The sequence below is a fragment of the Nansenia antarctica genome (assembly GCF_963989245.1).
Source record: "Nansenia antarctica genome assembly, chromosome: 5".
NCBI classification, from domain to species: Eukaryota; Metazoa; Chordata; class Actinopteri; order Argentiniformes; family Microstomatidae; genus Nansenia; species Nansenia antarctica.
In genome coordinates, this window is record NC_137690.1 from 23214700 (window position 1) to 23240470 (window position 25771).

At 45.5% G+C, this 25771-nt stretch overlaps 1 protein-coding gene across 1 annotated transcript in view; it reads right to left on the reverse strand.

Annotated features, from left to right (window-relative positions):
- Nucleotides 1–25675, reverse strand: part of dnah10 (dynein axonemal heavy chain 10) — a gene marked incomplete at both ends in the record, with an annotated part of 29651 nt that extends 3976 nt beyond the window's left edge. Inside the window, 66 exons of the mRNA XM_080531483.1 lie at nucleotides 1–126; nucleotides 848–952; nucleotides 1134–1407; nucleotides 1529–1758; nucleotides 1885–2164; nucleotides 2269–2416; nucleotides 2570–2791; nucleotides 2913–3130; nucleotides 3525–3661; nucleotides 3856–4037; nucleotides 4344–4518; nucleotides 4641–4802; nucleotides 4974–5171; nucleotides 5279–5359; nucleotides 5481–5684; nucleotides 5777–5948; nucleotides 6041–6229; nucleotides 6412–6579; nucleotides 6722–6815; nucleotides 6915–7087; nucleotides 7198–7458; nucleotides 7562–7714; nucleotides 7828–7973; nucleotides 8107–8226; nucleotides 8370–8586; nucleotides 8743–8874; nucleotides 8985–9107; nucleotides 9189–9324; nucleotides 9467–9625; nucleotides 9741–9859; nucleotides 10014–10205; nucleotides 10476–10622; nucleotides 10811–10999; nucleotides 11403–11555; nucleotides 11678–11812; nucleotides 12190–12373; nucleotides 12578–12847; nucleotides 12978–13207; nucleotides 13406–13639; nucleotides 15182–15304; nucleotides 15453–15686; nucleotides 15791–15947; nucleotides 16172–16383; nucleotides 16507–16685; nucleotides 16781–16883; nucleotides 17001–17117; nucleotides 17236–17394; nucleotides 18101–18580; nucleotides 18678–18834; nucleotides 18946–19153; nucleotides 19248–19412; nucleotides 19530–19681; nucleotides 19807–19973; nucleotides 20214–20387; nucleotides 20480–20656; nucleotides 20828–20998; nucleotides 21095–21289; nucleotides 21690–21888; nucleotides 22202–22392; nucleotides 22553–22783; nucleotides 22874–23031; nucleotides 23301–23475; nucleotides 23624–23739; nucleotides 23900–24008; nucleotides 24845–24897; nucleotides 25450–25675. The exon at nucleotides 1–126 is cut by the window's left edge and continues 29 nt beyond it. Coding sequence (XP_080387609.1) covers nucleotides 1–126; nucleotides 848–952; nucleotides 1134–1407; nucleotides 1529–1758; nucleotides 1885–2164; nucleotides 2269–2416; nucleotides 2570–2791; nucleotides 2913–3130; nucleotides 3525–3661; nucleotides 3856–4037; nucleotides 4344–4518; nucleotides 4641–4802; nucleotides 4974–5171; nucleotides 5279–5359; nucleotides 5481–5684; nucleotides 5777–5948; nucleotides 6041–6229; nucleotides 6412–6579; nucleotides 6722–6815; nucleotides 6915–7087; nucleotides 7198–7458; nucleotides 7562–7714; nucleotides 7828–7973; nucleotides 8107–8226; nucleotides 8370–8586; nucleotides 8743–8874; nucleotides 8985–9107; nucleotides 9189–9324; nucleotides 9467–9625; nucleotides 9741–9859; nucleotides 10014–10205; nucleotides 10476–10622; nucleotides 10811–10999; nucleotides 11403–11555; nucleotides 11678–11812; nucleotides 12190–12373; nucleotides 12578–12847; nucleotides 12978–13207; nucleotides 13406–13639; nucleotides 15182–15304; nucleotides 15453–15686; nucleotides 15791–15947; nucleotides 16172–16383; nucleotides 16507–16685; nucleotides 16781–16883; nucleotides 17001–17117; nucleotides 17236–17394; nucleotides 18101–18580; nucleotides 18678–18834; nucleotides 18946–19153; nucleotides 19248–19412; nucleotides 19530–19681; nucleotides 19807–19973; nucleotides 20214–20387; nucleotides 20480–20656; nucleotides 20828–20998; nucleotides 21095–21289; nucleotides 21690–21888; nucleotides 22202–22392; nucleotides 22553–22783; nucleotides 22874–23031; nucleotides 23301–23475; nucleotides 23624–23739; nucleotides 23900–24008; nucleotides 24845–24897; nucleotides 25450–25675 — 11626 coding nt within the window. The remainder of the gene's footprint in view (nucleotides 127–847; nucleotides 953–1133; nucleotides 1408–1528; nucleotides 1759–1884; nucleotides 2165–2268; nucleotides 2417–2569; nucleotides 2792–2912; nucleotides 3131–3524; nucleotides 3662–3855; nucleotides 4038–4343; nucleotides 4519–4640; nucleotides 4803–4973; nucleotides 5172–5278; nucleotides 5360–5480; nucleotides 5685–5776; nucleotides 5949–6040; nucleotides 6230–6411; nucleotides 6580–6721; nucleotides 6816–6914; nucleotides 7088–7197; nucleotides 7459–7561; nucleotides 7715–7827; nucleotides 7974–8106; nucleotides 8227–8369; nucleotides 8587–8742; nucleotides 8875–8984; nucleotides 9108–9188; nucleotides 9325–9466; nucleotides 9626–9740; nucleotides 9860–10013; nucleotides 10206–10475; nucleotides 10623–10810; nucleotides 11000–11402; nucleotides 11556–11677; nucleotides 11813–12189; nucleotides 12374–12577; nucleotides 12848–12977; nucleotides 13208–13405; nucleotides 13640–15181; nucleotides 15305–15452; nucleotides 15687–15790; nucleotides 15948–16171; nucleotides 16384–16506; nucleotides 16686–16780; nucleotides 16884–17000; nucleotides 17118–17235; nucleotides 17395–18100; nucleotides 18581–18677; nucleotides 18835–18945; nucleotides 19154–19247; nucleotides 19413–19529; nucleotides 19682–19806; nucleotides 19974–20213; nucleotides 20388–20479; nucleotides 20657–20827; nucleotides 20999–21094; nucleotides 21290–21689; nucleotides 21889–22201; nucleotides 22393–22552; nucleotides 22784–22873; nucleotides 23032–23300; nucleotides 23476–23623; nucleotides 23740–23899; nucleotides 24009–24844; nucleotides 24898–25449) is intronic.
- Between the last annotated feature and the right edge of the window lie 96 nt (nucleotides 25676–25771).

Here is a 25771-nt window from a genome sequence, read left to right on the forward strand (position 1 = left end):
CGTCGTCTGGTAGAGTTCCAAACTCACCAGGGAAAACCTCAGCCAGTCGTATAATGTCCTCCCAGCCCTGGTCCGGGAGCCAGACACACGGCTTCTTCTGTTTGCTTTTCTCCAGGGACAGGTTTCCTGTATCATACAAACAGAGAATTGAGTCTAAGTGGCACTATTTTCTTTTTGTCCTGTACTACTGTTTTTAGCTTGAATTATGCCTATTGCCTTATGTCTTGTGCTGTAGGATGTCAGGAACCAAAGCCTAAGAATGTTACTCTCTTACACTTGTGTAATGTGACGTAACAAGAAACGTGGAACTTTCTAAGTGTGTGTGTTAGGCTGCATTTACACCGCAGGTCGAATTGACAGGTCCGATTCAGGCCTCTATCTCATGCCGGCCTCAATCAGATATTAATCGGATATGTGTCATTTGACTGCGAAGGCAGGCAGGTCGCATATAACACTAAATTCTGATTTGCACATCATTGAAAATACGACGGTCTTTGCATTTTGATGACGATTGACGTGAGTTTCACTCACTTCAACAGTGAAGTGATCTTTCTTCTCCGCCTTAAAATGTGCACAATATTTTGCAGACCTCTAAACATACTTCGGAAAGCAATGGCTTTATATTATAATATATATAAAAGTGATTATAATTTCTGTCTCGTTTGCGTCCATTGCAAGTCTCAGCTGTCTGTACGCATGTACGCATGCGGATCGTTACAAATGTTAAAATCGGAACTAGGCATTACGACCTGTGGTGTAAATGCAGCCTTTATTGTTTGAAATTGTGTTGTGTACGTATTTGCGTGTTTCAGAGTCCCTGTGTTGGGTGTCATGTGAGGTATCTCACCCTTAAGGAAGAACTCAAGCTCTGCTTGGGGCGCCTTCCCTTCTGGCTGCTCAATCTTAATGGTCATGTTGAAGGAGAAGAGCAGCTTGTGTCTCTCAAACAGACCTGAGGAGTCAACACCAGTCGGTTAGTTTATAGCTGCTATCAAAACTACCATTCTTAAAAACCTAGATGAACATGCTTTCTATCCAACCAGACTGCAGCTGTGGACACACTGCAAGTGTGACCACAGACCACTGGTCACAACCAGACTAAAGTCACTGGTTTGCCCCTGCCACCCTGTCACCTGTGCAGCCGTAGTTGTAGACGTTGTGCGTCAGGGTGTCCGTGATGTTTTTCAGCCTCTTGGCCAGGATGGAGTCAGGCAGGGACTTACGCAGGGAGAAGTCAAACACATCCAGGTAGGAAGACAGTGAGTACTGGTACATGCTGTTAACCAGGGCCATCTCCGCCAACACAAAGAACAGAATGGCACCACGCTTGGCAGCGGGGCGGTAGCCATCTCGCAGCTTATCAATGTCCACTGATGTCTTCTCAGCCAGTGTCAGCTTCTCAGAAACCTGGGGGGTTTACATTACAAACACAGAAAATGCATTAAGAATGCTCTAACGAGCCTCAAAGAATTATGCTGTTTGTTTCAGTTCCCCCTGAGAGTAAATACATCTCTGTCTCCAGACTGACCTCGGTGGCCTTGGACTTGGTCTCTTCCAGAGTGAGGACCAGCTCCACGTTGTCCAGCATGTTCCCTGTGGATGTGGCCAGCTCTCTCAGGAGAGAGTCTTCCAGGTGTTTCAGCAGTTTCTTATTCTGACTGGTCTCCTGGATCAGTCTCTCTCGCTGCTCTTCCAGCTCCTTCCTCTCAAAGCCCACAATCACACTCAGCAGCTGGTCCTCCAGCCCCTTCAAGGTCACTGAGAAAGACACACATGGGCACACACACACACACACACACACACACACATTCACACACTAGTTATCACACACAGACAATATACCATACAGAGACAAACGTGTGCTGGCATAAAGATATTTCCTACCAGTGTAGTTGATGACCATGGCCTTTCCAAACACAGAGGGGGAATACTTGGGGTTGGCCAGCTTGGTGTTGAGGTAGAGTTTGAAGTTGGGGTCATAGTCCACCTCCTTATCCCCCAGCACTATGACCTGCCGGCCCTCAGGTCCTTTGATGTTCTTCTCCAGGACGTTGTCAATGACAGGGTCAATGTACTCATCCACATCTTGGAACAGGAAGGGGAAGCCATACTTGATGGCCATCTCTAGCTGCTTCAAGAAGTCTGGGTCGTTGAAGGAGGAGATCTAAGGAAATGGAATATTACCACATCAAAAATACATTCTTCCAACTAAACAAGAATGTAAGGATATCAGTTAATTGATCTCAAGTGTGTTTATAATAGCTGTACCTTGAGGTTGCTCTTCTCCTCCTTCTTCTTGATCCAGTTGAGGGCTTGCTGCTGGGGGTCGATGCACATGGGAAAGCGGCTGGCCCTGGTGGTTAGAATCCCGTTCTGGACTGACAGCTCATCTGGAGGCAAGCCCTCGGATCCCCATCTAAAACAGAGGTGTATTCAACTCTCTCTATCCCTCTCACACAAATACACAGAGAAACAGTGCGTTCAGCAGTCCACACACACACACACACACACACACACACACACACACACACACACACTGAGCAGCACTGACCTCCACACTCACTCTCACCTGCTCATCTCCACCTCATCGGTCAGTAGACTCTCCACTCTGAAGGGCTGGCTCACAGGGATGTCTCTCTCAAGCACGTCCTTCTCCCACACATCATACACCATTTCATTCCTGAAGTCCCAGCTGAAGGCTCCCTCGTAGCTCAGGAAGGACGCACAGATCAGACAGTCGCCGAGGAGACGCACTCGCCGCTGCTTCAGCTCCTCCAGGTCATCTGTCCAGCTGACAGGAGGAAGAGTAGGATGAGGAGGTAGGAAGGATATGGTACACATTAGGCCACAGCTTCCCAGTGTTAGTCATAATGAGTGTTCTGTGCTATACATTATAGACTGTCCTCTCTCACCGCTCGTTCTCTGAGCCCAGGCCTGAGATAAGCTTGTCAGCAGCAATCAGCCTCCTCTCCATGACTTCAGCCTCTTCCTGCAGCAGCTGCTTCTCCCCCATAGCTGCGTCGTACTTGTCCCCCAGTGCCTTCAGCTCCTTCTGGATGGTCCCCAGCTCGTTCTGGATACGCTCCAGCTCACGCTTGCTCTGGAAGAAGTTCTTCTCCAGACGAGCTACCTACAACAAACACAAATACAAACATTGCACACTCTCATTGGCTTGTGCCATGCAAATATGTTAGGGGCGGCTGTGGCTCAGGAGGTAGAGTCAGTAGTGCCCGGCGTCTAATGATCGCATGGTCTGCGATTCAACGGTTCGATCCCCGGCTGGCCACGTGTCGAGACAAGACACTGAACCCCAAATTGCTCCCAATGAGCAGGCCGGGGCCTTGCATGGTAGCTTGCCGCCGTGAATGGGTGAGTGAATGGGTGAATGAGAGGCCATTGTTAAGCGCTTTGGAATAAGGCACTATATAAATGCAGTCCATTTACCAAGTAGACCTGTGGTTTGGTGTCAAGTCTGTCAGGTATACTACTGTATCGCTATGATATTGCCTCTATTGTCACATTACCTTCTCTCTCTTGGGCTTGATCTCCTTGGCCACATCACAGTAGCCCATGACTGCTTCCACAAACTTGAGCATCCCAGAGCCAGCCCTACTGATGGACTGCATCTCCTCAAAGCTAGTGTTGAGGTTCTTTAGGAAGCCTGGCCAGGGGAAGAGGAGGGCAATAAAGTGACCAAAAATTAGACAAATGTAAAATAGTGTAGTTGCTATTTGTGCAGTCAAATTGCAATTAATGATGTTTATGGTGTGTCTTTGTATGGTGTGTCTTTGTGGGTAAGCACCAGGTTATTCAACAATAGTGATTAGTGCCATGATGACAATAGGAGTGACTTACCTCTGACTGTCTTGACCTGACCAGAATTGATAGCATCACAGTCCATTTCCATTAGTGAGCGCAGGAAGTTGGACTCCGACATCATGCCCTTGGCTGCCTTCCAGCTGATTTCCTTGTGGCCACGCATCACCAGGATGCACTCACACACCACCTGCACCTGCTTGGGTGGCTTGGCGAATGATCTGCACAGGCATGGGCAATCATACAACCAGACACAAAAACGAAGAGAGAAAAATAAACATAATCATTAATTAATGGAGGCAACATGTTAAATGTATCAGATCTGAAATATATTTTACCTAGAAAAAGATTTGTTTTTAACACAGAACTGCAAGGGTTAGGGTTAGGGATCGGCACCGAGACTACATTTTGTAATTTTTCAGGGGGCCAGAGCCAGGGAATGGACCAGGTGACACCATCACAGTAAACACCATCAGGACCAGGACTGAGGACTCCATGAAAACTCGTGGGGTAGAGGGAAGGGGCACCTGATCTCAGTGACGTCAGATTTCTCCAGGTCTTGGAGGGCCATGCGAGCACTCTCCAGAGCAGGTAGGGCCTCAGCCAGAGAGCTCTCAGCATCCTTCTTCTCCACAGCGATAACCTTGTTCTGCACCTCTATCTCTTTGGCTTTGTCCTCTGCCAGCTTCTTCTTCTCCTCAGCTAGATGAGAGGCAGAGAGAAGGGAGGTTGTATTTACTTGGGCTGTCCTGCGGATATGATTAAAATGGCAAACAGCACAGTAGATTCATTGAACATGACACATGCTGTGTCTGCACACTTACCCACGATAGTGTTGGTGGAGATCTCCTGCAGCAGGATCTCACAGGCGGAGGATTTCTCTGCTAGGACCACCTTCTGCTCTGCCAGCTTGATGTTGAGCTCAGCCAGCTGCCCACTAGCCTCCTTCAGCTTATCCAGACCTCCCTCCAGACGCTTACACTGAGCTGGGACACCACACAATGGACAGGGGGAGACAACTTCACTCCCTCAAACACAAACACTTCTATACAGTAGGCACAAAAAACACAAATATCATCACATACAGGATATCATCTACTAAAGAACTATCAGAGCTTTTCCATCAGGGTTGATGGACAGCCCACAGTGAGTCTCACCCAGGATGTACTGGTCCTTGTCCTCCAGCAGGTTGACATAAGTGCTGATGAAGTCCAGGTAGTTCTTGGGGGTGACGTAGTTGCTGCGTCTGAGCTTCTGCAGAAACAGCTTGCTATACTCTCCCACAGAGCCATGCACCATACACACGTGAGCAATGACTGATGCACAGTGCCACTTTGGGATCATGGGACTCTCACCTGTTGCAGAACATAGATGGGTTAATTAATACAACATATCATTCTGCTAAGAGCTACTTTGAAGGTCCAGTCTACTTCAGGATAGAGGTAATAGGACTAACACACACCCAGGAAGGACTGTGCCACAGCATGAAGAGCCTGAGGAGGCCATGGAAGGAACCAATCAATCCCAGTGTTGTTCACCAGCCCTGAGATACAAACATGAGACATTACCATTACAGTTAAGGACCCCAGAAAATTCAATTTCCTCTCAAATATTTTATTAAATTAAACAACTAGACATCAGCAGACCCTGGTGTCGTACTGTACCTGGGAAGTTCCTGCAGCGTGTCCTCAGGGTATCTCCCACAGGGGACATGCCCAGGACAATGTGTAGATTGTTGGCACTCTTGTTGACAAAATACTGCCACACACTCTCTTTGGATGGGCCAGAGCCCATCTTCATGGCCTCATCACGAAGCTGGTTCAGAACAGACTCCTTCTCATCATCTGGGAAAAGAGCAGGTACTATGCCTGGAAACACAGAGGGTTAGGGTTAGACTGCAGACACTGCTACAGACAGGGCTAGAGAGAGAGGCGTGTGAGCTGTGTGCTGCACTATTCACCTGAAGTAAGCATGTTGTTGATGAGCTCCAGGAAGCCTTCCTCTGCCACATGGGCATCGGTAAAGAGGAACACTGTCTTTTTGTCCTCGATTCCCAGCTTCATGTACAAGGTCTTCAGGTCCTCACGGAAGTTGGTCTCTGCATAGCCTCTGCTCAGTGTTATCTCAAACACCTGGATCAGCAAACGTAAATACAATCAGGACATGATCACGTAAATACAATCAGGACAGAGATCTCTGCCTACTAGTAGAGATGATGCCTCACCTCACAGCCTGCGGTAAATGCGGCCAGCTTGGTGAGGGACTGCTTGCCGGAGCCGCCCACCCCCACCAACAGGGCGTGGCCGCGGTCCATTCTGATGATGCGGTGAACTCGGGTCAGGTGCTCCAGAGCATCGTTGAACAGAACTAGATTCATTCGGGACTTGTTTTCATTGTACTCATTCAGGATCTCCTACAGCAGTGAGAGGACGGTGTCATAAGAGATGAAGGAAATGGTTCAAACAGTACACACACTTACTTTTTTACATCTTCACCATATTGACAATGGGATACTGACGGATTGTAAGCATTCCACATATAGCAATCCATGTTACTTGCATTTGAAAGAAACTCATCATCCTAACTTCAGAGTACCTGGAACAAAGCTTTCGAAGTATCATAGTCATGTATGTCCTCATAGACCCGTGGCTCAGACTCATTGAGGGCGGCCTTGTAGTCTCCAAAGAGGATGGGGTCCCACATGGCTGACTCCAATTCTGACTTAAAGTGCTCATCAATCAGGCTTTTTATATGGCCCTGGACCTGAGAGCACAATACATGGTAGAGGATCTAAGTAAAGTACCGTACAATTCTTCGAAAATCTTTTTCAAATACCAACCTTCTATGACTTATGTCACTGTTAAAACAAGAAAGTTAAACAAACCAAAACCAAAAACATACGTACCAGCGCTTTGTCAATTTCATTGATGAGCCTGTCATGGAACACCCTGAGACACTCGTTCCTCCACACACGCACAAACTGGGCGACCGTGAGAAAACTGTGGAAGGAAACGTTCATAACACAAGACACTTAATAACATGAGCTTTTACAGTGGCTGTGGTTGAACATTCACTTCTGTAAGGGTAATTAATTGGACCTCTCAGCGTTGGTCAGGGTCAGTCCGTTGTAGACCCTGGACAGGTCCCTAAGGTTGAAGATGTAGTGAAACTTCGAGGGCGTGGGCGGTAGATCTCTAATGATGTTCTTGTAAAGCTCCAGTGTGCAGAAGGTAAGCTTGTCACAGATCTTCTGTATGCATTCCTCAAACGGCTAAGTATATAAATGGATAAAAAATGTCATCTTAATACACTGCAAAACATCTCACATATTATTTCATGAGGACTACTGTTTGATAATGTCTTTACTACTATGTTGCTCACTGTGGTGTGGCCTTTGAGGATGGAGGAGTAGATGAGGTGGAGGGACTCCTTTTCAGGGAAGGGGATGTTGAAGACGCTGAAGAGGGAGATGAAGCGGGGGTCTACCTCGTTCCTCCCACCTCCTGCCTTTCCCATGGCGGCAATAAAGCCAAGGTCTTTCAGAATTTTGTAGTTCAGTTCCTTCCCTCTGTCATACATGCCTCCCCGGTCCAACAGCAGCTTTAGTAGCGCGATAGGCTGCTGGGTTCCATAGTCATCCAACTAAGAGAGACCAGGTGGAAATACATTCAAATACACACACAAAGTTAAAAGAGACATTGAGGAAGAGATGGAGTGGTGGATGAGGGAGAGGTGAAGCAGCTACCCTGGGCATGTTGAGGTCGTCCATAAAGACCAGCAGTCTCTTCCCCATGGGAGGGCCGTACGTCTCCTTGGTCCTCTTCTCCACACTGGCCTCCAGGTTCCTCTGGAGGTCCATAGATGTGGTCCGTGATGAGAAGTTAATGGTCAGCATGATCTGGAAACAGATTTGAAGAAGATTGAAGGATTTTGAAACATTGATGGTGGACACATGGGCTCATAGACTCATTCTCTGTATCTGTATGAAACATCTTTTTTTTGTGAACTCACAGTGGTGTCCATGTTGAGGTTCTTCAGGAAGTTCTGAGTGGTGGCTGTCTTGGAGGTCCCAGACTCTCCCACGAGGACTACAGGCCTCTTTATCTTGACCATCTGCTCCAGCAGCCAGCTGGCTCGTGTGGTGTCCACCGTTGGGACTGAGAAAGAGACACAGTTGGAGGAGAGAGAAAGTGTATGTGTTTGTGTTGTGTGCGTGTGTGTGTGTGTGTGTGTGTGTGTGTGTGTGTGTGTGTGTGCATTTGTGTCACTTTTCAGGTGATAAAGCTTTACCTAGGATATCGACGAACTTCACTTCAGGGCTATGTATGTATTTGGTTACCAGGGAGCTCCAGGGAACCCACTTCTTCTTGGTTTCATCAAAATGGAAATCGTATAGAGTGGGCAAGTAACCTGTGTGGATGGACATCCCTTCAGTTTATTCTGTTTAGAGGAGCTAATTATTAAAAATACAGCTACATTATATTTCACAAGTGTAAACCAATAACAAACACAAGATACTACTTATCTGTCAAGGGATAGTCCTTCTCTCTCACCTGGAATCTCACCGGGCCCAGCGAGGGCCTTCTCATCATGGACAGTGGTCAAGCCGGACAGTTTCTTAATGAAGTCGTCAAATGTGCCCCTTGCATTGTCCACCAGAGTGGCTCCCAGAGAGCAGCACAGAGCCTCCAGGAAGAAGCACTCCAGCGTTTCAGAATACAGCCCCTCAGTCTCCAGCAGAGCATCCAGCATCATGGACAACTGTACCACCTTAACACATAACATAGGAACACAAGACAGGAGTTATAGAGGGCCATTACAGATACAGCATAGACAATGAAACTAGAGGTTTGCTGGATCGAATGTTGTGTGGGTTATACAGCGTTAGTGGTGTACTAAAACACTAGAGGTTCAGGCTGGACCAACCATGTTTAAATCCGTCTGAGGGACGATCGTCTTCAGCTTTTCTCCCTGTTTTCCATCAACGATACCCTCAACAATCAAGTCAATAGTGCTGGGCACATACTTCTCAAACAGCTTGTTCAGCTCTGGTTGTTCCTGCCCAGGAAAAGACAAGCAGATGTGATATGAGAATTTTCATTTTATTGCCACTCAGAATATAAAAGCTTACCTGCATATTATTGAGGATGCTATGAACTTTGTAATACCTTGAGAGGTCTGCTGCTGATCCATTTCTGCCAGTAGGGGGTATATCGGAGATTTTTGGGGTCCACAAACACCATCCCACAACGTGAGACTGTAGCAGGGGAGGCATACTGCAGATCTCCAACCTACAAAACAGGTGATTTTGCTTTATAATAAGCTCCAGACACTGCACACAAGACAAAGACACCATAGTTATAGTGACAAACCTCAAACAGCAAAGCACAGTGGTTCTGCAGCCGCATCCTCTCCCCATTGGCCAGGGTGAGGATCTTGTTGTCGTCCATTACAGAGTTCATGTTTTCCACCCACAGAGCATCGACATCTCCATCAAACAGGATGTACCTGTCAAAGTCAGGGTTCATGTCTTTACAAAAAAATCTGTTTTTGCAAGATCCATATTGAAAGCATTATATAAAAAACGTTAATTAAATACACCAACATTGTTAGGCTTGATTATAAATGAGATTGGCAACAAGGCCTTTACCTCCTCTCCTTTTTATCAGTGGGTCTGTTGATGTCACGGAATATGTTGGACAGGATCCCATCCGTCCAGTCTCGGGTGACGGGGTCCAGAATGCCATAGAGCTCAATGACACTCATGGCTTTGGGGTTCAGTGAGTATAGCTTAGTCAACAGTCCTAACCTGTGGGTGAGGAAACAACCATAATCATGAGGGCTACCCCATGAGTACTCTCAATGGACTTGATCTTCATGGTTTTGAGAAGCTATGACAAAAGTACAGAACGAATGGCACTAACTTGGTCTGGGCCTGGCACAATGTGCTGATGACCACAGACTTGCCTCCGCCCGTGGGGCCCACCACCATTGTGGTGTGTCTCGTCATCATGGTCTCATACATCTGCACCACTTTGTCCACCTAGAACCACAGGCAGTATTAGGATCACTGACCAATCAACACTTCTACATTGTAATCCATATGGTCAAATGGTCTAGCCCAAGTCTATACAATGTATATAATTGTCCAAATGTCCAAAGACTTAAAAGGTAAGACAGTGAGGGGACCAGGGCACCTGGTTGGGCAGCAGGATGTATTTGTTCTCCTGCAGGGTCTGCTCCACGGCATCGTTATAGCTGGGGTAGCGCACACGGGGACAGTCTAGCCCAGGGAACAGATCTGAGATCAGTCCCAGGAATAGTGGCACGTCCTCAAATACAAACTTGGGCAGGTTCATGTCACGAAGAGCACGCATCAACACAACATCCTGAGAGAGAGGGAGGACAAGGGAGAGGGAGAGAGGGAGGGAGGGAGAGAGAGAGATAGAGAGAGAGAGAGAGAGAGAGAGAGAGAGAGAGAGAGAGATGGTCAAATCTCAGAGGGAAAAGGTTAACCGTTCCCAGATATTTGTCAATGCTCCCTTTGTTCCCTTACTGTATGTAAGCCAAGTACGATAGGTTTCTCTCTATTTTCTTACAACTAAGACAATTAGGGTGTATCACACACACAGTTTCCAAAAAAGCACTTTGGTCTTCACCTCATTGAGGTCTGGTGAGCCTCTCTTCAGTTCTCCTGCCATCACTAACACAGATTTGAGAGCCCGCAGGCCAAAGTCATAATGGAATTGCTTAGACAGCTGCTCCCTTGCCAGCTTATACAGCACTGTCATCTTCTTAGCCAGAATCTGGATATAGAAATAACACAAAACAGATCAATAAATGAATAAGTGAGATTGAAGATTTACAATATTTATTACTCTATTGTATATATTACAATAGAGTTACAGTATGTCAATGTGTCTGTGTGTGTGTGTGTGTGTGTGTGTGTGTGTGTGTGTGTTTGCTCATGAGAAGATGTGCTTGTGCTACTCACCTTAGCCAAGAGGAAGCCCTCAGAGAAGAGCATGATCTCACAGATCTGCTGCAGGTCAGGCACGATGACCACCACAGGTCTGAAAAGGGCTTTGACAGACTCAGGCAGCTCTGTGCGGCCGGCATACCCAGGATTCATAGTGATGAAGATCCCCATGCGAGCATCCATACTGATCTCCTGGCCTTCGAACTGACAGACAGAATAGAATGAGTGCCACATTTGTAGGAAACAGTCGTTTTTTTAGTCATGATCAATGTTCATTTTAATACCCTGTTCCAATCCAGGACTGTCAGGGCAGTCTCCCCATTTTCTCATTTTAATACCCTGTTCCAATCCAGGACTGTCAGGGCAGTCTCCTGACAAGGGTTGACAAGACTACTAGGGGTAGTGGTGGTCTAGTGGATAGTGAGTTGGACTTGTGAACGGAAGGTTGTGAGTTCAAATCCCGCCTGAAGCCACACCACTACTAGTGTGCCCTTGGGTAAGGCACTTAGCCCTCAGTTACTCCAGGGGGAATGTCCCTGTAATTCGTAATTGTAAGTCGCTTTGGATAAAAGCGTCTGCTAAATGGCAAAATTAATTACTAACTCACATGGAACCTTTTGAGGTGCAGCATGAGTGCGTTCCTGATGGTCTGGATCTGGGAGGAGATGACCGACAACACAGAGGCGTCGATACGGTTGAACTCATCAAAGCAACCCCAGGCTCCACACTGGGCCAGGCCAGAGAGGATCTTCCCCACAGCCTGGACACACCCAGAGGAAATAGAGGGAGGAGAGAATAGAGGATTATAAAAATAGGATAATGAATGTGTGAGTAAAGTAGACATCTTTTGTTGTTGTCGTTGGTTAGGAGGAGGCCTCTCACCATATAGTCCATGCCCTCTCCACAGTTGGTGACCACACACAGCAGGCCCAACGCCTTGGCAAGGTCTTTGGTGGACTCTGTCTTCCCAGTACCAGCCGGCCCGGCAGGGGCTCCTCCCAGGTACATGGAGAGGGCCTGAATCAACCACACACAATAAGACCATCATCTCAACACTGCTGCAACACACTCTTTCCATATGGTGACATGATCCTAGTGTTGTCCATTCTATTATATCCATATAACTGGAGTGTGTGTGTGTGGTGTGTGTGTGTGTGTGTGTGTGTGTGTGGTGTGTGTGTGGTGTGTGTGTGTGTGTGTGGTGTGTGTGTGGTGTGTGTGTGTGTGTGTGTGTGTGTGTTTGTACGTGTGTGTGTGTGTGTGTGTGTGGTGTGTGTGTGTGTGTGTGTGTGTGTGTGTGTGTGTTTGTACGTGTGTGTGTGTGTGTGTGTGTGTATGTGTGTGTGTGTGTATGTGTGTGTGTGTGTGTGTGTGTGTGTGTGTGTGTAGATTACCTGTGTAAGAGTGAGGTAGATGCGGTCAGTCAGAGGGGTGATAACCAGACGGCCATTCAGCCCCATATACTCATAACCATAGGAGAACGAAGCACTGCACTGGCGCACAAACAGATCATCAGGTTCCCGAACCCAGTAGAACCTCAGCTGGCTCTCCCACTCAAACTCATGGGCGTCCATTATACTAAGGACAACAGGAACATATGAGGATGAGGCTCATCTAATTGATCATCAATCATATCTATGGACATAACATGGAATGAATTGATGATTCACTTGCTTAATGTATCGATTGTAAGTTGCTTTGGAATAAGGCGTCTGCTAAATGCCAAAAATGTAAATGTAAATGAGTGCTGTCTCTGTCGTCACAAACAATAATAACCCCTACCTGTCTCTGACAAAGTTGTCAACAATGTCTCGAGCATGGACGTCGATGATGAGGACAGTGTTGATCTTGCGTCTGTCGTTTTTCTTCATGGGCTGCGTAATGCGTGTCACCAGCTCGTTGATCTGCTTGTGCATTTTGGTGGCGTATAGCTTCAGCGCTTGCTTCTCTCCCTTCTTGACTTTCTTGAAGATGTCTTCCACCTCCCAGGTCCACCACACCTGATTCCCAGCCAGCACTACCATGCCCTGGTACAGCAACATCCAGTCCACCCTGATGGAAACACAGAGGAGCATTTTGCAAAACAAATGTTAACTTGTGATGTGCTTTCATCACTTTCACATGTAATTCAATGGCACTACTTGATAGGTCAATGGTATTACACTCACACACAGCCATACACACTGACCTGTTCATGCCTTCACAGTAGCGGAAGATGGCTTCCTTTGTGAGGAGTCTGTTGGTCCTCCTCATCTCCAGCAGTACTCCAGTCATCCACTCCTCCACTCTACCCTCTGCTGGCACCGGCTGCTTCAAGTCCATCACCTCACCCTCCGCAGACACAAGGGCCCCGGCCACTGTCTCCCCATTACTCCCCATGTCAAACCGCAGAGACGCTATGTTGTCATACATCTGTGTGTGGGGAATAGCAGAGAGAGAGAAGTGAAGTCTAGGTCCTCGTCTAGAAACTGCTTTTTCAACAAAGAGAATGAGAAAGTCTACAACCATCTGTCTCTTACCCTTTAAGCACCCAAAGGATTATTACAACTTGGACGGATCAGCTTTAAAGAAGAGTATTTAACTTCTAATTGGTCTGCAGTGACATATTACCTTGATAATGTGTTCCTGGACACATAATGGGTCACTGCTCCCAAGGATGCTGAGCAACTCGTCGTCTGAGATGAAGAAGAAGCGAGGGAAGGCGTTACGTTTGGAGTCCAGGTAGTCGTTGAGACTCTTCTGGCACTTCTCCAGTCCGTCACTCAGGCTCTGCAGGTCTGTCAGCCGGTTGGGCACCAGGCAGCACTTCTTAATGCCAGGGTCCTTCACTGTGTCTGTCATGATCTAGCACACAGACAATCAAGTAAGAAGAGTGTGTGTGTGTGTGTGTGTGTGTGTGCGTGTGTGTGTCTGTTTGAGATGTATAATGCGTCTTTGAACCCATGTTATGAGCTGTGTGTTATGTCCGTCTGTGGTTGTAGGTTTACTCGGGATTTATGTGGTATTTGGGCGGGGGGGGACAGGACCTCTGTGCCGATTAATAATAAACAGTAGCACTTTAGTTGTCCATTGCCAGTTCATATGTCTCTTAAAATGGAATTATGACTCGCATTACACTACTGTGCTGGAATGTGCAGGGGCTCAATCAGCCCCACAAAGGGAGAAAATTCCTAAAGTACTTTTGCTACCTGGGTCTGGACATCTATCCATCCATCCATTCGACAGCCAAAAATAACTTAAATAACATACTCCATACTCCATATTACCCAATCCTTTCAGGCCTGCATCTCTGTCATAAAGATGAATGTAATCTCACACATGAATTTCTTTAGCTCCATGATTCCTCTTTCACCACCGATGGGTTATATTGGAATAAACTGCAACTGTCATTAGTCTCCAAATCTATCTGGAATGGCATGCATCCTTGCATTAAATTAAATATTCTCTATTTTAAAGTGTGATCTACCAAATGTTAAGTTCTATTTTCAGGCCTTTATTGTATGACCACTCCATCCTAGGTTCAGCCTATAGTTTTAAAAATAGCACTTATGAACAAAAACGGGCCCTGCAGTCTGTGCATGTGCGAGGATTCCACTGGGCTTAATAGAGCCCTTAATAAAAGCCACGGGTAGGCAAGACAAAAGTGTATTGCTGCTTCAAAATAATGGTGCTGATAAACTAGAGATTGCGTGGCTGAATGAGGAAAAACAGGGATTTAGTTGCTACATTATATTTGTATGAAATATACATTGACCATCCAGGGCCAAAACGAGAGGTTTAAATATTACAGACATAGTTGCAAAGATCCCATAGCATCTCTTTAACTAAGAGCTCTCAACTCTTAACCTGACAGCACAGCACGCCGCATTTGGTTAGCTGGCTTAACAGCTGCAAAGTGATAGCTGTACAATGGCAGCAAAGTGCTAGCTGTAGAATGGCAGCCTCCACATCTGCTCCCGAGGCAGCAGTCGTTTCATTTATTGAGGTCCTACAGATAGAGCAGTTGACAGACACATGGGGCTAAATAAAACAAATAAGTACTTTATCTCAGCCATTATTTTGACTTTGATGTAAGTGCTTGTACTGTACAAATCCTGTATATAAAGTTGTTACTGTATTAACACTGTATTGTAGAAACCCAACAAATTAGGAGACCCTGTGGGGTGGGAGGTGGGGGGAGGGAGGTATGAGAATGACTGTTTGGTTCTCTTATATTCTTTTGTTGTCTGGTCTTGTCTTGCCTTGAATGTATCCTTTATGAAAATGCAAATAAAAATATTAGCAAAAATGTTTTACTTTCAAATCACTCCCAAAGGCGTGACTTTGTTACGTTTATGTGTGATTGTTAGGTTTGAACAGTAGTGTGAGTCTTCCAGCAGCACTCACCTTTTTGAACATTTTGTCTATGTTATCAAATTTCTTGGCCTCCTCAGGTAATTGAGAGCGGATGTCCCCTCCAATGAAGATGCTCTCGAGGTACATCCACTTGCGTTGCACCAGCATCCAAACCTGAGGAGATGTTTTACAGAATTGTTTTCCTGTAATGGGTGGTTACCATTCACACATACATGTGGTTTCAAAGGACTATAAGCATGTGATTATAAATTAATAGCATTTATCTAACTGATGATCTAGGACTCAGAAGACTATGACTGACCTCTATGACCTCGCTGATGAGGGACAGGCTCTTCTCCCACTGTTGTACGGTGGCCAGGAAGGGCCCTACAAAGCGGCTGCCTGCCATGCTTTGCAAATTCATGGCGTTGTCGTCTAAGTTCTGGAGGATCTCATCAACTGTTCCAAGGACAGATCCACGTTCCTGGGTGCCTTTGAAGTAGCGCTGCACACTGAATTTCATATTCTCCCAGGTCTCCACCACATCCTTTACTCCCTGTAGTGTACACACACATAGGGAACACATTGTATAATAGATCGATTATGGATACACCACCAAGAGAAATACAGAAGCCCAGCGTTGTATGATTATATGCTTACCTTTTCAATACTGAGCTCTTTGATTGCAGAAGTTACAATATCACCAATGACATTGCCATACTTGTGCAGTTCCATGGCAAACATGTTTTCCAGGGTGAAGGTGTCAGGATTCATCTCAAAGCTGGTGTTAGTCCCCAGCATCAGCTCCCTCCAGTGTCTGAGGGGATTAGGAGAAGGACAAACATTTACAATAACCCTAACCCTAACCCTAAACCTTCCACTAAATAGGGATGCCCTGTATCTCACATTCAGTACAACATTGATAACATTTGTCTCTAGATTTCTCAGAAGGTATTTAATAGGTCATAAGATGTCTGGTGTATTGGTGTCAGGCTGTTCTGAAGTTAAGTGTCTATTCTAGTGGGTGATCCATAGGCCTGCCTGTCTCTGAGGGCTTCATTCTTCAGGTCCAGTAGAAGAGGCAGGGATTCTTTGAACTCCTTCATGCGTACTTCTAGAAGGAAGGCCACAGGCAGGGCATGCACATCTTTGGGCAGCTTCCTCAGGCTCCTAATAAAACTCTCTATGCCCTCCTGCAGCAGTTGGATATTCAGGTTCACCCACAGTGTCTGAGACCACTCTGTTTTAGCCACCTGGAAGGCACACACATAAGGCAATAAACACAACACTCTAGGGAAGAGCCAGTGATTGACACACACACACACACACACACACACACACACACACACACACACACACACATCCCACAAACTAACCTTCTGTGCTGTGTAAATCTCATAGATTTGTCGCAAGCCCTTCATCTCCTTTTGTACATTGATGAGCTCAGAGTACATTGTGATTGGCAGGTCAAAAAGCTTCTCTGCATTGACAAGCTCTTGCCGTCCTGTCTCTATTTGGGCTAGCTCTGTCTCATAGGTTCCCATCACTCTCACTCCTATTCAAAAGGGGACAGACAAAAAATGACATCAAATCCAGTGATCTGTGATCAATATGTTGCAGGTACGGTATCGTAGGAGGTTTAACGCATACCTTTCTCCAGATCGTCTCCCACAGCTCCAGGTCCGTGCATATTGAAGCTCTCTGCAAAGATTCCCAGCTCTTGCTTATAGCCCTCGATCTGCTCCTTTGTAATCTATGAGACATGGAAGACATAGAACAAGAACATAATTTTGGTGATGAAGTGGCTAATAATAGATATGGGGCGAGAGTAAAGGTAGACATTGGTGGTGACAGTATTTTAGCATCTCACCTCAGTGAAGATCTTCTTGACCCGGCCCAGGCTGCGGTCCACCACTCTGGACTCCACAAACAGGTCACTCCATAGCTGGCCGATACTGGCTGACAGCTCCAGTTCCTCCTCTGTGGCCTACACACAGGGACACCAACCCAAGACACTCAACAGGAGACGCAGTGTATGCACAGAGCTATTTTCCTACAGAAAGAAAACATGTTATAAATGCTATTCTCCCAATGCAAGACCTCACCTCCACTTTATACACCCCCAGGGTCCTGTATCTCTCCTGGATATCAGTGAACCTCAACTCCACAATCAGAGACATGTCCCGGATGTCTGAAATGGTGCCGAGAACAAACTTCAGGTCCTCCAAGGTGTTTGGGAGCCTCTTCAGGTTTTCAGAGAGTTGCTATTCATAAACACAAACAAAGAGGAGAGGTTGTTAAGTAGAGGTTAGAGGGTTGAAGAGTACAGCACATACATATGTGACATGGTCTGGTGAAAAAGTCCTCAAGTAGGGCACGGTCATCAGTTTTTTCCGGATAATTAAAGGGCAGTTTGTAAGCTTTCAAATGCTCTGTCATACATTGAAATTTGTTATGAAAATGTGTTATATGAAAATAGTTGAAGAAGATATGATTATTTGAATGTTGGTACCCCTCAAATCAAATACCAGAGAAAAGCGCTCTGAATCACGTTTGCTACCATCACGTTATTAAGAAATAACATCACTATGAACATTTAACTGCATGTTTAGCACATCACCACATGGACATCAACATGCTAAAAACACATAACTACACATAATTAGATGATCCTTGCTTTTGAACACGTCCTAAAACGTAAGTTTGTTTACAAGCCATGTATCACTTAACCAGTAGCCTAAGACAGACTATACAGTGAATCCAATTCACAAATTAAGTATTTAGCGATCCTAAAACTGTTATTTGTTATATCGAGTGGTCTCGTCAACACTTCAACTTGCGAAATATGCAAACGGAAAACACTTTTAAAAAAATAAGCTTTTTGGTCATTTGCGCGACTTGCCGATATCCAGACCTTTTCACCAGACCGTGTCACATACACTGTATGGTATAAAAGTAGCAATGCAGTACCAGTAGATCATCACGCAGGCTGAAGACGTCCTCGCGGGCAGACTCATTGAGCAGTCTGCCCAGTGAGTTGACCCAGGCCTGGGCGTTCTCCTGCACAGTGCGGGCCAGAGGCTCCAGGTTCAGCCGTATGATGTGCTCATTCTTCACCAGTGGCTGCAGCGCTACCTCCTCGCTCACACGGGCATAGAACTGCAGCTTCTCGTCATACATGACACAGGAAGGCCTCTTAGCTGCAAACTTTTCCATGACGATGGCTTTGTCCAGCTTCCAGAGGGGGCGGTAGCGTTTCCATCTGTTCAGGTAGCGTCCTACAGAGCTGAGGAGACGCTGGATGTGCAGGGAGATGGCCATGGCGCGTTCGTTGACCTGGGGTTGCTGATATACCTCGCTGTAGAAACTGAACACCACCGGCTCGTCCTCTCCATCCACACGCTGCGGAGAACACTCAATGCAGGTCCCATGCATCCAACGCACAAAGCGCTAGTGAGGGAAGAGAGGAGTGGCACAGAGTTATTCACTGCACCAAAGAGATGTTGCTATTGGTTGGCAAACAGAAAGCCTGAGTCACAAGTCCCACCTTGGTGCTCTCAACACAGTCTCTGACACATTGCATGATGAGCTTGTACACCTCGCTATTCTTGGGGTGCAGCACAATCTCAGGGGCTGACAAGATGGTTTCAATTTGGAAAAGTGAGGTGTTGCCCATCATGGCCATGTCAAAGATCTGGAGGTTCCTACAACAGAGAGTGAACAAGGAAGAAGATAATAACACTGTCAAGTCCATACATTCTAGGTGAATCATATTAATCATCTTCTACAAAAAGCTCAAGTCAAAATGGCTGCACCTTAGCACCATCTTGGTTAGGGAGTCGAAGACCTTCCGTTCCCAGTAGGTGTAGTACTGTGCCATGCGTTTGGCTTTGCCGGTGTTGGTCTGCATGATCAGGCTCTCCATCTTGGTGAGAAGTGGGCCGATGGCTGTGTACTTCCTACTCAGCAGATTCACATCCTTCACCCTCTCTTGCTCAATCAGCTCACAGAACTCCTTTACTCCTAAAACAATAGATGTGTTAACTTGAAATGGCTGATTATCAGATTGTGCATTCAGATATAATGTCTTTTAGTATTGAAAGCTGTTTAGTCCTACCAGGTAGGTCATCAGGTTTGTCTGGAGCTGGAAATTTGAACAAGTTGGCCGTCTCAATGGACTGCAGCTTGGCATCGATGTCCCGCTCATTCTTCTGAATTTGATTAACAAGCGACTCAAACTTGGATGCAGCCTGGGTGCCTCGACTGATGAACTCGGAGATGCCTAAAACGAGACAGATAACAGGAATGTGGCATGTTTTCAACATGAAAACTAGTCAACATGAAAACTTCATCTGCAGTTTCATCCCATTATGACTGTGTAAGAGCATATGCATTATACCCAGAGCGTTCCAGTTGAGCCTCTTGTGGCCCGGGCGCATCACCCTCCTCAGCTCATGGATCTGCTCAGCTAGCAGGAAGAACTCTGCGTCGTTCAGGTTGTCCATCAGAGAGTGGTAGCAGTTCACAAGGTTCTTCAGGCCATCCACATATCTTTCAAGTGTTAAGAAACAGGTCAAGCCAACTGTGAGGTACTGTCTACACATAGAATTTGTGGCTTTGTGATTTGCATGGACTCTCATGGAGTATTAGTGGTGTGGGTCTGGGAGTATCATCACCTGAGGAATTTGTTCTCCTGCAGAGCCACATTCCGGGCTAGTTCAGGCACAGAGTAGCCAAGCTGCTCCAAGTACTTGGTCTCTGAAATGATCTCCTTGAGCTCAGGGGCAAAGTTCACCATATAACGCACAGTCCTCTCAATGTCAAGTTCAGTTATTGGGGCCGTCTGAGTGAGAGAGAGAGAGAGAGAGAGAGAGAGAGAGTATGCAGACAGAGATGACAGAGGAAGAATATAACACAATAAGCAATACAATATAACAATATTTGAGACATGATTAGACCTTTTCAATTGGTGTGGCAAAAAAAATCAATTGTATAGAAGCCCAGTTGATGATAATCATTAATCATTTGAATAATCATGGTGACCCCGCTTTTTCTAAGCATCTACTGTACCAATGGTACTGACCATGTCAGGCAAGGCCAGGTCTCCAGTGATGACCCCTGAGCTGTTGACCATGACCAGCAAGGTCCTCTTCATCAGCAGAGGCAGGCTCTGCTCAGTCTCCTCACGCCAATGTTGGTACTTATTCACCTCGTAGTCCCTCATGCGCGTCCCCACCTCCAGGTACTTAGCCTTGGCCTGGGTAAGAAGAGAAGGAGAGGGAGAATAGTACTGTAAAAACCTCGAATTACTTTTGTTTTAGCTAGGTTGTAATGTCTAGGGGCTCTCACCGCTTTGCCCTGTTCGCTCTCCAGCATCTCCTGCACCTCCAGGAAGCGGATGATGGTGTCTTTGATGCTGTGGAAGAGAGAGCGCTCCCAATAAATGGCTCCAGCCACAGGGGGTTGGTTCTTATTCAGGGGAGGGTTGTCCTTGTGCTTCACAAATATCCCGTTTATGATGTCCACCTATTCAACATCAGAGACAATACACCATGACCATTAGGCGAGACTGATATGAAAAGACAAAGATGACTCACACTGCATCTTAACAACTGGAGCTTAATGCTTCACAAATCTTATGGACACATTTTGGTTGTATTGAGTAGTGTTTGTGGCAGTTTTGACCTATAGGCCTACCTCTTTGCAGTATTGTGCCAGTATGTCGTTGAACTTCTTCATCATTTGGTTGTTGATGGCTTCTCTGGAGCGGATGTGTTTGAACTTCAGCAGCATGTCAAAGGCAGCTGATGCAGAGCGTAGTGTCTTGAAGGATTGGTCAATGAAATTGATGGCCTCTCCTTCAATAGCCTGGATAGACAGCAGTGTAGCATGAGTGAAACAGGGGTTGCCGTATGATGACTGAACAGGCATTCCAAAATGGACACCAGGATATCCTGCACTCACCTGAACCTTGTCCGTGAAGTCCTTCATGACCATCTTCCAGCTGCTCATCTTGCGAATGTTAAAGGGGTCAAAGCTGAGCTCCTCGAAAGGGACCACCAGGCTGTCCACCCAGCGCAGCACATCATCAATGCGCTTAGGATCACCTGTCACTGCTTTCAGTTCTGGACCAAAGATGTTATAGAACTCCTCCAGAATCTGCAAAACACAAAGCAAAGAAAAAGCTTTGGAATAATATATAATAATATGCTCTATTGTTTTTTTTATAATGCCATGGTGTTTTTATACATTCACAAAGAGCAGAAGGGGTAAGAAGTAATTTGACATCCGAATCAGAATCCATCCAAGTACAGTAAAATGATTTGGCTTTGGTTCCTCAACAGCATTCAGATACAAAAAACACAATAATAATAAGTAACGTAGCAAGTAAAATAAGTAACCCTTCACTGCTAAAGTAATAAAGTGATGGTTTAGCAGTGGTTTCAATAGTGCGAAAATTATGTGCACGGTGCGATGATATGAAATGCAATATAATACAATACGGTAGGGTAGTAAGTTAGTCCAATGATAATAAGTAATCCAGTAGTAGTTAACTAACCTGTAATATGTTGTACAAGTCTTGGCAGATAGAGGCCATATAGTCAGTCTTCTCAAACAGCTTCTTGCGGTCAAACTCCCAGCGTGGGTCCCTGCCTGATGTCTCAATCTTGGCCCGCACCTCAAAGTAACAAGCTTTCCACTGGTCCAGCACCTGCTTACCATCTTCAGCTTTGAGCTTCGCTACCTCCCTCTTGTCTCTGTTTATTATCAAATACATAACAAATATAAGGCAAATCATGGCATGTACTGGGACGGATCTATCATAGAGGCATTCTAGGCACATGCCTAAGGCCCACTCTCCACTAGGGAGCCCAGACAGAGAGGGGGGAAACATTTTTATTTCTGAGAAATATGCCTTGTGTAATCTACCCATAATCCTTCACTGGGCATGTATGTCACATGAAAATAAAATGCATACAAATCATCACTGTAAAAACGTTGAAACGTTAAAATCTGTGAAACGTTAAAATTATATTTAAAGATTGGAGTTCCAGTTTAGGGATCACTCACTTGAAGAGCATGCGGACATTGACAACACGAGCCACACGCTCAGACAATTCCCAGGCGATACGCTCCATGAGCGGAACCATGCGCTCGTCTTTGTTGTAATGGCTGGAGATGATCCACACCATACGAAGGCCATTCATCATCAGAGGAATGGTGTCCAGGATAACACCAAAGTCTGCTCCTGTGGCCAGGTTCTGGAACAGAAAAGGTGATAATGGAGAAGCAATTGAATATGAATATATTTTGTTCAATAATACTGTACATAGACTGTTGCAGGACCAAACATATACCAAATGTAAGCTGCATTGTAAGACCTCAGAAAACTGGGAGTTTTCCTCAGGAGTTTTAGCCCACCTTAAAGTGTCTCTCCAGTGTGCTGAGGAAGCGAACATTCTCAACAGACTCCACGTGGTACTCGCTGAGCTCGGTCGCGGTCATGTCTAGGTTCTGGACAGTGACTGGGTCAGCTTTGGTCATCACCTCTAGGATCTTCTTCACCACAGACAGTTTGAGCTGCTCACTCAGAGCGCTTAGAATGGCAGTGCGCTCCCTCCAGAAATCTATCTCTGCCAACGGGCCTGGAGCCTATGGAGGAGAGGAGCATAATTATGAGAATGAGTGTAAAATAACCCAATTGGAACCATAAAAGCACTGAGAGGGAAATGTCTCTCTCACCTGTGGCTTCTTCTTCTGCTGCTCCTCAATAACAATAGTGATCTGAGTCTGCCAGTTCATCACACACTGTTCCAGCTTCTCCACCACCTCTCGACTGGAGAGCAGCACATCCACCTTAGGCTCCAGGTCCAGCTCAGGGATGTCCAGCTTTATCCCACCTGCAATTAAGAGACCATATCAACCTTCAGACATACAGTACTGTAGCACAAAACACTACGGACCATTCAGTCACATAACATTCTGTTAATGTTCTTGTCAATGCATACTGTATACATATTATTATTATACATACATATTGTCTATTCACACTGTAGGTGTACAGTCTATGGTTGGATAACTTTCTATGGGTTGATCTTGGATTAGCTAATTAGCAGGAACTTCACTCATTGATGGGGTACCACATAGACACACACACACACACACAAACCTTCCAGCTGTTGGAGGGTCCTGTCGATGTGACCCAAGAACTTGTGGGTGCTGTTGAGCAACTCATCACGAATCGTAAGCACCCCAGCCTCCTTATCCGTGGAGGCTTCTGTCCCCAGTTGGTAGCCTCCATCAGTGAGCATCAGCTGGTTGACAGAGAGCATTGGGATGTAAACCTGTGATGACAGAAGTAGCAGGGAATGAGTTAGAATTAAACAAATAAACCCAATCCAAGTCCTGCATTAAGAGAATCTGACACAAGTGCCTTAATCTGTCACCCTGATATTTGAACAGTGCTTGGGTAAGTATTGTTTGTCTACACACATGGCTGAGTATGTCTTTCAACATCAGTAGTGAGTGTCCATTCAACATTCCAATCTCCAGCAGCTTGGGCATCAGATTGTTGGCCTCGTTTATGTCAACAGGTTCAATTATGGTCTCTGTAAAAATGTGGGAAATTAAAATTGATAACAAAGCTATTATAGGTTTGGTTTTCAAAGATGTCATAATCATAATTTTAAAAAATTGCCTTAATCATGCTTGCAATAGATCAAACAAATATCAGAGAAACTTAAACTTAAATGCCATTCTATCACCCACCTTTGGTGTTCCTGAGAAAGTAAAGGAAGTTGGATTTCATGAACCTCTCTGGGACATTGTTCACAGCAACATAGAGCTCTACGTGGTACACCACGTGAACCTCAATCCTCTGAAAAATTAACACACAATCATGCACATGACACATGACATCATGCAGACACATGACACACACATCTTTTTGGGATAATTCAGAGACAGTAAGTCAAGAATAGTTTACTCTCAAAACTGAATATGAAGAACTCTTATCATCGAAGGCCCTAAACACGCTTTTTTAAGGTGAAAAAACGAGCAAATTACTGGCTTGGTGTATAAAGAAGTTAAATTCTGACGGCCATTAACACAATTCAGAATGAACATGGACAATTATCTACAAGCCCTGTTGAAATAAATCAAACATTTGCTTCATATTACAATACACAATACAATTCTGAATCCCCAGACGATTTAACCAATCAGCCAGGTTTTTTGAATGGACTGGACATTCTTTCTATTTCGCAAGATGCAAAAGTAGATTTAGAAAAGGAACTGGATGTAGATGAAATATCTAATGCTATTATTAACATGAAGGGAGGTAAAGCGGCAGGTCTAATTATGTTACATTACGAGTGTAACATAATCTGTGAACAGGTGGAAAACAATGCCTATCTCTATTATGGGTAGTATTAATACAGTTAAGATTACTATATTTTGCCTACATTTCTCTATTTATTCCGGTCTATCCCCCTGGCTCTACCACCTTAATTTTTTTCCAGGCGTCAGAAGGCCACTCTCCAATTTTATATGGGACAACAAGTGTCTCCCTCAACTTCATTTTATACCTATTTCAGTATGACAACATTTGACTAACCAAATGATTTGGTTACTAAGGACAGGCACAGTATAACTACCTGGTACTGTTAAAGTATAAATGAAATTGAAGCTGTGTAGATCCAGGGTTAATCTTACAGTAAGGGGAGGCTCATCCCTGTCCTCTGTGTCAGATGTGCTAGTCTCAGTTCCTGGGGCAGAGGGCTGGGGGTCATCAGGGAGTGGAGAATCTCCCCCCGTCTTTCTGTCTGTAGTCATAGGAGGACAGCTCTTGTCAACAGAAGCATTAAAGGGATGCCACCATTTTCAACTTCATTCATTATCTCCAGCACCATGCCAATGTCTACATACTACAGTATCTGAAAACTCCGAGGAATCTGAGAGAATCAACACACACGCACGCGCGCACACACACGCAAGCACGCACGCACACGCAAGCACGCACGCGCGCGCGCACACACACACACACACACACACACACACACGCACACACACACACGCACACACACACTAAAGTGAGATTGCGAGAAGTCTTATCTACGAAATTATAACAGTGACAAATAAAACGTCAACTACAACACTTTATCAAGCCAAAACTCACTGAATATGAATATGTATTTCTCTTTATTTTTGGTAGCTTATATTGTTGTTGCCTATATATTGCACCCTAATGTTAGCTGGTTGTGGGGTGTTACCTGCCCGACAAGACTTCCCATACAAACATATTCACATAACAACGTTACCAATGGGGATTTCGGTTTCAATCTCTTCTTCTCTGATGTGTTTAAAGAACAGCAGTGTGGATGTTGACTCTTCCTCGGTGACTTCGTTCAAAAATCGGATTATTGTCTGCCCTTCCTCCCCCTCTCCCCGGCTCAGCAGCTCCTCGAAACAGCCCGACTCCGGTAGATAAAAACAGCAATAGACGCGGTTTCGTATCCACTCTACTCGTGGATCATCGATTGACATATTTGCTCAATTTAGTTTACAACAAGTACAAACTTGCTTTGAGATTTGCCTCAAACTTGATGTTATCCATCTAGTCCAAACTTGGTCGTTAGCTGA